Source organism: Drosophila innubila, assembly GCF_004354385.1.
Source record: "Drosophila innubila isolate TH190305 chromosome 3L unlocalized genomic scaffold, UK_Dinn_1.0 0_D_3L, whole genome shotgun sequence".
Lineage (NCBI taxonomy): Eukaryota > Metazoa > Arthropoda > Insecta > Diptera > Drosophilidae > Drosophila > Drosophila innubila.
In genome coordinates, this window is record NW_022995376.1 from 21,582,316 (window position 1) to 21,591,162 (window position 8,847).

Below are 8,847 nucleotides of genomic sequence, written 5' to 3' on the forward strand. Positions count from 1 at the left end.
GTTCCTTTAATTGTTCCCTCTAGTTACAAGTGCGTTAAGACTTCGTCGAGTCTCCATTTGAGTTGACGTATGGTTAAAACCTTGACAAGGCCACGCGCCTGATCTTAACTAGGCGCATATAAAAAGGTGTGCGCTATCGAAGCGTGACATGAAAAGGGGAGTTGTACTTATACCTCTTTTCCCCTTACCCTTTAATTTATCTGTCTGACAGCCACGCGTTAATTTGAAAATAATGCGCTCAATCATTTTCACATTTCAACTTCTTCATGATCCAAAAACAAACTAAAGTTTAAGAGTTTGCTGAGTTTGCAGCCCACTTGCAAGTACCCCCCTCGCACCCCTTTGAGTTCCTGCAACTACCTTGGTTGATTGTCTGTATAATTACATAATATTGCATAATTTGCAAAGTACTTTGGCTTTGGGATTTATGCTCTGTTAGCTACAAGTCCAAGTTATTGGTTGGGAGGGAATACGTCCACAAGTCTGACTGTTGTGCCTCAGTCTCAGTCTGAGTTGGGGTCTCTCTTTATACAATGCTGCCTCATTATCGTTATGTGCTGACCGGATCGGATCTTCTCTAGTATGTTTTTTTTTTTTTTGCGCTTCATTTTTCGTTTCATTTTCGTTTTCATTTCGTTTTCTTGTTTCGTTTTCAGTATCAGTGCACAATGTAGTACTTAAATAATAGAAGTTTAATAGCGTTTTGTTTTCGGCGTACTTTGTCGGTATTTTGCCGCATTTGCAAGTCGTTAGTTTTGCTGCTGCTGCTGCTGCTTCTTCTTTGCTTTGTTGAACTACTAATGCATTCAGCTGTGTAGGATTTTCAGTCAAGGTTAGCCAGTTGTTTGTACTCGTACTTTAGTACTAGTTACGGCGGGCGGATATAATGACTCGATGCAGCGACGTCAGCGACGGCAGCATCTTTTGCCACAGAGAGGAAGTTTGTATTGTAATTGTTGTTCTTTAGGTTTCGTTCAAGTTCGTTGCCTAAGTCATTTGGCAACTCTGCAGCTAGCCAAGTTGTAACTTGCAAACTTTCAGTTCGCTAATTTCGCTCATTAATCATGAAAGAAAAACGGATTACACATGAGCACAACCCACCAAATCAAAGAGTTGTTTGCCAAAAGGCACAAAAAAAATACAAAACTTATAGATGTCTGCAGCTGTTGCTGTTTCTGTTGCTGCCACAGGATGAGGCTGCATTTTGGGGGCGCCTGAAATGTATCTGCAAATAAATGAAGTTGTCTGTCTGCGTGCAACTCACTCACTCACTCACTCACTGAGCGAGCTAGTAAAGTCATCAAGCTGCTAGCTGCAAGCAACAAGCTTCAGGATTGGATCATTGATCTTTTGGCACTCGACAGACATGCTGCCCCATGCCCCGTCGTGTGGGCTATGCTGCCTTCTACTTGTACACGAAATTATAAATAGTGCAAATGCGTGCAGTGCATCATCATCATTAGTTTTGGCTGCTTTTTTCGGTCAGGCCAATAGACATGTCTAGCCAAAACACAGTCGAGATAGTCGACAGTCGAGTGAGCGACCCTTACAACTCAGTTAAGTTAAAGTTGCGGAGCCAATTATGTAAGACAAATCATCTCTAGTTGTTAAATTGTTTCAATTTGTTTTGTTGCCTCTTAATTGCCAAGTGCAGATTTTAACATATCAAGTTCGTGTCCTAAGTCTTTCGTTTCATTTTGTTTCGTTTTGCCAACATTTTCTAATTGCAAGTTAATTTCTTGTGGCGGACATAAATTTCACATTCTAATTGAGTTATCAACAACACAAACGACGACAGCATGAGATGAACAACTTTTACAACAACAAAACTGGCTACGCATGTGAAAAATTGCAACCGGCTATGGCTACAACCGCAAGCAACAGCAACAACAACAACAACAGCAACCATAGCCTTGCAGTAATTACATTTAGTGTATATATGTATGTGTGTGTGCTGGGTGTGTTTGAAACGCGGCAAATGCTTTTTGGGCTTTTGCTAATTTGCTCGCTGCTTCTGTTTTTTCTGCATTTTGGCCATGTTTAGCCATGGCTTTGGCTTATTTATTTTTAGGCATTTATAACTTTTTTCGCGTTGTTCGCTCGCCTGCCCAAAGAATTTTCCAACGAGCCACCAACAGCAGCGCAGCACCACACAAGCGCACCACCGCACCACGTCAACTTTAGCTCGTAATTAATTTACTTTGTGTGTTCGCAGCGTCCAACAAAATATGAAAAAATCCATTACGCAAATGTTTATGACCAAAATGGTCAGCAAGCAGCCAAGTTGCAACTTGCCACTGCAACCTCTTGCCTGCCTGCCTGCCTGCCACATGCCTCCTGACTGCTGCAATGCAAATAGAAAAGATGCCAAAGAGTTTGCTGTTTGCAGTTTGCAGTTTGGAGTTGGTAGCTGCAAATGGAGTTGCCTGTTTGGCAGATGCGTGAGCCAAAGTCGAAGTGCATTTGACTGTAAGCCACCACAGTCAATTCCACAGTCAAGTGTCTGTCCAGTTTGGGGCATGCCACAGGCAACCAGCAGCATCAGCAGCAGCAACTCAACATTGTAATGCGTTTTCCTGACTTCAGCTGCCAATACGAATTTCATTTGATTTCCACCCGTTGTTAAGTTCCTTGTTCAACTGAATGTTGTTGAGGGCGTGCCAGTTGCACATACATTTACACACACACACTCAGACACACATGCATTTTTGTGTGATTAGCTACAAAATTCAAGTCAACACGAGATTAAATGCCATTATTCGTTACAAAGTTACAAAAAGCTATCAAATTACAACTAAGGCTACTGCAAAACGGATTTGGATTAGAATCGTTTCGAATTCCATTGAATTGTAGACAATCTACAGCTTACACTAATGATGTGGTAGCTGATATTTTAGCTTGATGAAATGTTGATACATAAAATAGAAAGTAATTAAAAACGGAGCAAGTACAAAGGAATATTTGAATAATATTATATTTTGTTGTGTTTTTAGTTTAATAGAATTCCTGAAATTCTATTTGGAAGCACTCTTATTTATTTAATTTTATTGAGGAATTTAATGAGCAAATATAACTGCAAATATTTATTTAATTATTTGTATTTTTTTTAGATTTAAGTTGCAAAACGTTATGGTGTAAAATAAATATTTGATATAAGAATAAGATGAACAGAGCTGTGAGATTCTAAAGCATAATTCTGAATACATATTGATAAGTTTTAAAAAATATTTGTAAATAAGAAACCTGAAGCTTTTTATTTAATGTTATTCTAATTATAAAAATGATAGGCCACTTTACAATATCTGCGTTTTTTTTTATCAAAAATTTCAAAGAGTTCGGGGGATTGCCAAATTAGATTATTAATTTATTGCAATATTAAATTTTCCAAGTCAGCTCTTTAGATCTTGCTTAAAAACCAGACTTAGTCTTAATCTTAATCTCTGCGCTGTCTTTGGTTCCATTTAAATCAAACATTTAGTTTATCGTCTCACATTTCAACTAATTAACACTACAGATGGGGCCCGCCTCTTTTGGCAACCTCATTTCCAAGGAGGGGGTCCAGCATTGTTACCGCCGACTGTTTCCCGGACTAAACGAAAATCGGCTTAAGGCCATAAAAAACGCACTTAAATAAAATTTAATATTCAAATATTGACATTTAGTGCCATGTTAGCAACAACTTACGTGAGTCTTTAAACAACAAAAACGACAATTTCTATCTAGCTGCTCGTTCCATAGAAACCTATTTAAAATACGCAGTTTTTAGCATTCGAGACGCTTAATAATATTAACTAATTGATCTGCATTAATTTAAGTTGACATGAAGTCCACAAAAAGCAACAACAACAAAAAAGCGCAATTCGTGACAAACAAAACAGGTGAAACGGCTGCCGTTTATGAAGAAGCATGTGTGCGCGCGTGTGTGTGTGTGTGTGTGTGTGTGTGTGTATGTGTAGTGTGTGTATTATGATTATTATATTTATATCTACTAAAAATTATGACATCATTTAAATATTTTCGCCAGCAGTTGCTGTATAAACTGGTTTAGGCCACAGTTTCATCTCTCTTATTCTTTGTGACGATCTTTATGAATTTTTCGCTCCCCCTCAGACAGAAAAATGTATGGATAATTATGCACGGACTTGAAAAACTCATATTTCATAAATTCTGCGCCCATTTGCGAGATCCGGAAGCGCTTCTAAATTCCATATTGACTTTTGATTTCGTTATAGATTTTTTAATTTTCATTGCCTTGTCTTATCAATTATAATGATACTTCTTCTTTTTTTCGTAAGGTTTATCAACAATTTAAAGAAATAAATTGTTTGACATTTGATTCTGTTTAATCTGCTTGAATACTCTGTTTCTATAAGATCTTCAAACTGTATTTCTAAAATCTATATTTTCTTATATATAGAATATAAAAAACATATTAACAATAAATCATTTTTTCTTTTCTGTACAGTCACTTAAATAAATGTCTGTTTAAGTTGCAGTTTTGCCTATTTTATAGGGTATTTCAATGTCGAGCACTCTTCGGCAACGCATTCTTATATGTTTTTGACTGCGATGCTCGTAAAAATATTTTTATCTGATTTTATATCAGTTTGTCCACTTTTTAGCTCGTAAAATATACCACAATTTTTTCATTTCTTATTATATTTTGAATTTTTCTTCTTTTCTTCTTCTTGTTTTTGAGTATGTATTGTGTTTGGCGATCTGCATTTATCATGCGTCTGGCTTTTGTGTTAAAATATGCTGCGTTTTACGATTGAGCTAACAACACTTGTTATAAAATCAATATAATTTATATGATCTGTTGGATCAGTGAGTTGGGGATTATCTTAAGAGATTTAAAGACAATTGCCAGGGTATTATGGGACTGCAGTCTAAAACTTGGTCGGAAAATATACAGTTGAGCATGCTTATTTAAAAGTCAATGAAAAGTCTTGCACATTTAAATTTGGTGTGCTCAAGGCAAAGGAAATCAATTACGTATCTGTGTCACAAATTAAATATAATTGTTTAGAGAGTAGATATTATAAAATATATAAAAGTATTATGGAAATAGAATAATATATAATTTAATTTTGCATCTCTTAAATTTTACTTACCGCATATGGATTATCCTGATTCATCATTGGAAATGCTTAGAGTTGGAGCTTATCTGCTCCAAATTGTGCTGTAAATGAGAAACAGATAGATATATATGTTAGTTATATTATAATACATAGATTTAACCTTTGACATTTCGAGTACCCGAAGTAACATTCATATTTTTAGCATTTATTGCCATGTAATATGCAAATTGACTGAAACAACAGTAACAATAACAATTAATGACATCTCTACGATTTAAATGTTAAAAGTTGCTGTGAGCTGGGATTTCCCCCAGTTAGACTTGTCCTTACTCAGCATTTCGCCCTAAGAAGTGTGTTAATAACTCAACGAATACAGGTGTTTGCTCTGCTCATATTGTTGTTGTTGTGTGTTGTTTCTTAGTTGCTGTAGAAAACTTAACGCATTTGTACTAAATACTTTCACACTTTGTCTCCCTGCTTTAACATCACAACACTGCGCCGAGTGCAAGAGGAAGCGGCAATTGTTGTCTTCCGGCTGCATAAGGATGCTGCCGTTGTTGCTGTTGCAGTTGCAGTTGCCGTAGGGTGTTGCAACAACGACCTTGATGTGTTAATTTGTTGATGTGCAAACACCTGGTCTGCTATACTAAACACTCTATTTACCAGATTAAGTTGGCAGCTTGTTGATGAAATAAAAGACTTAGGCAGTGAACTGTGGCATCAGCAAGTTCGTTGCATAAGTCTTTTGTTGGCAGAAGCAAGAAGTTCGTGGCCCAAGTCATTTAGCTTTGCAGCATCTCAAATATTCCATTTTAAGTGTCATTTGACTTAACAAAAATATAATTTTTAAGTTTATTTCAATTGGCTAGTAGACACCCTGTAATAGATATCAAAATCAAATAATACCAATAAGATAATACTCTAAACAACATACGTAGATACACGATAGACTTTGGCAATGAACCTTTGAGCTTTATGTACACAGGAAAAGACTAAGCTAGTAGATACTCTATAGTGGAAATCACCCTTTAAAAGTTGTCAAATATTTTTTAGAGTTCTGAACATTTTAAACAGCATTAGTGAGAAATGGATTTTTATTCCAAAATTATAATTTGAACTATCGTTACAGTTCCAATGAGTTGAGCTAATCCCACCCATCATTCTCTTAAATTATAGGGCATTATAAGTGCACGCTTTGTAGAACATGAGACCCGCAATTCACTTGCAGTGACTGTGGTGCAATTGTCAATATTTGCGGCACATGCAAGCAAGCATCCAAGTCATCGTCGAACGCAAATTCTTTGATTACTAGGCTAGTCGATAGTTCGAAGGTTTTTGTAACAAATTCAAACAAATAATGCTTTACACGCTATTTATCTAATAAAGCAAATATAAGTACACTGTAAAAAATTGAATAGATGAATATAAAGAGGTATAAATAAATAGGTAAAATTTATATTTTATATGATTAAATTATTTGAATTTTATTGAGGTAAGTTCCTTTTAAACTGAGCATAACTATTTTTGTATTCTCATTAAAACCTTTAATCCAAAATAGATTGTTTGAAAACAAGAGCTTTTGGCATAAAATTCAAAATACATGAAGCAAGTTTTATTTTCAAAAACTATGACAACGTAAAGCTTTAAATTCTTTTCTTTCTGTGAGCTTCATCTTATCAGAGAACTTAAGGCACAACATTAAAAAAGTTAAGGAAAATCTTAAATTAAATGTAAGAGAAAATTTAATAATTTAATAATTAAACAGCTAAAGTTAACTTATTGCTTATAATATTTCAGATACCGAAAATCTTGGTGTTAAATTTTATGTTTAAACTTCAAATATTCTTTGAGTGCCTTCCTGTTGTACAGTATTAAGTTTTGCTCAGTGTATAGGCTTTGCCTTACATTGATTCTGTTATATAGTCGTAAAGTTTATTTGCCTGCCCTTGTCGTTGTTCGCCGATGTTGTCGTTGTCGTTGTTGGTGCTGTTGTTGTTTGGTTGTTGCTGTTTTATGGCCACACTAAAAAGTGCACTGGCCAACAAAACTGAAAACTTTCTCACAGAAACGCCAATCGTCAATATGGACAGACAGACAGGGAGACGGAAAGACAGAAAGACAGACAGCTCGTCAGTTCGTCAGTTTGCTCAGCTTATTTTGTTTTTGTCTTTTATCAGCTATCGCCATCTTCCCATTGCTTGTGTCTCTTATTGTTTGTTGTTGTTGTTATTTTGAATTTTTATGTTAATGAAATTCACATGTTTTGATTTTTATGCCATGCCATCATTTATACGTATGATGAATGTATCTCAATCTATCGTATCTATAGCTACAGCTCCATTGCCATCAATCTTCCAATCAAAACTTATCGCCAGTTTGAACTTCTTCTTCTTGCCATTCTATGAGATATTATGGATATGTTAATAGCTGATAGCAGCCGCTGTTTTTAGACTTTTTCATAGCCAAATTATGAATGGGCAGCTGGAGTTTAGCATGTCCATAAACTTGACTTTAAGCATAAGATTAAGATTAAGCTAAATATAAAGAAGAAGCACAATAAACATACCTTTGAACTGCTCCGAAAAAAAGCGCTTAGAATTTTACTTAATCCAATGAAATGCCGTTATACTCGTATACTAAAGAATTTTCCGTTTAACAATTTTCACGTATTTCAGTTACAAATTTTCGTTGCGCACTGAACTGTAGTTTGTTGTTTTTGTTGTTGTTGTTTTCTTTATAGAAAAATCATTTAAGTTGTGTCGTTTATTTTTTTCACCTTGCGCCAATAAAACGTTAGTTGTTGTTGTTGTTAGTCGTAGCTAAATTGCACTTGACTTTTAGAACTTTAGATGAGCGTGAAGCATGCACAAGTTGCACATACATATGTACATGTATTTAGTATATAATAAGCACATACTATATCGATCTCAACTCGATAAGTGAGACACACACACACACGAGTGTGTATTCGTGTGTATATAACACATACAGTGTGTGTAACTTTTCAATTTGCTGCCGTCTAATTTATATAGAACATAGTGAAACATTTGACTTGTTGTTCAGTTTGAGTTGTTCAATTGTTGTTGTTGTTGTTGCTGCTGCTTCTGCTGTTGTTGTTGTTATAGTTGTTGTTGTTGCTATTGTCACTTTAGGCCACACCTTTATTGGGTGAAAAGGCACTTGGACTGGACTTGGACGCAGGCAAATGGCGAACAAGCGCGCGCCTCTGTTTTCTTTTTTATGACGATCATCTCTGTGTGTGTGTGTGTTTGAGTGTGTGTGTGTATAAAAGGTGTGAAAAGTAATTCACTTCTTTGCAGTTACACTATGATTGTTATTAGACTTTATTTGGGTCAATGAATTTTGAATTAGAGTAGTGTGCGCCGATAAATTGATCAAACCGATAACCGATAGCAAACAAATATGGTACGCACGCTACGATCCGTTTCAATGTATCGTAAAAAAGCCGACGACGCAGCGACGAGCGTGCGACATGCGATTCGAGTGTGCGAGCAAGAAGCGCGAGCTATCACTAAAGACTGATGTTAAACAGTTCTGCAAAATGCTCCGACTCTACGTATACCCCAAGCACCTGGTAGCCGCTGCTGCTGCTGCTGCGACGTCTGCTGCTGCTGATGCCTCTGCAAAATACTCACGAGTTACAGAGATGCTTTGCAATCGACGGCGCAACGCGAATACGAAGCGACAGGCAGCTTCGGCTTCGGCTACTACACGGGGCTACCACACAGCACCAACAACAACAACA

General features: G+C 36.2%; 1 protein-coding gene across 1 annotated transcript in view; it reads right to left on the minus strand.

Moving 5' to 3' along the window:
- Positions 1 to 8,633, minus strand: part of LOC117788580 (knirps-related protein) — a 28,138-nt gene extending 19,505 nt beyond the window's left edge. Inside the window, exons 1-2 of the mRNA XM_034627367.1 lie at positions 7,648 to 8,633; positions 5,115 to 5,182 (exon numbers count right to left, since the gene is read on the minus strand). Coding sequence (XP_034483258.1) covers positions 5,115 to 5,141 — 27 coding nt within the window. The 5' untranslated portion in view covers positions 5,142 to 5,182; positions 7,648 to 8,633. The remainder of the gene's footprint in view (positions 1 to 5,114; positions 5,183 to 7,647) is intronic.
- Positions 8,634 to 8,847: the final 214 nt, after the last annotated feature.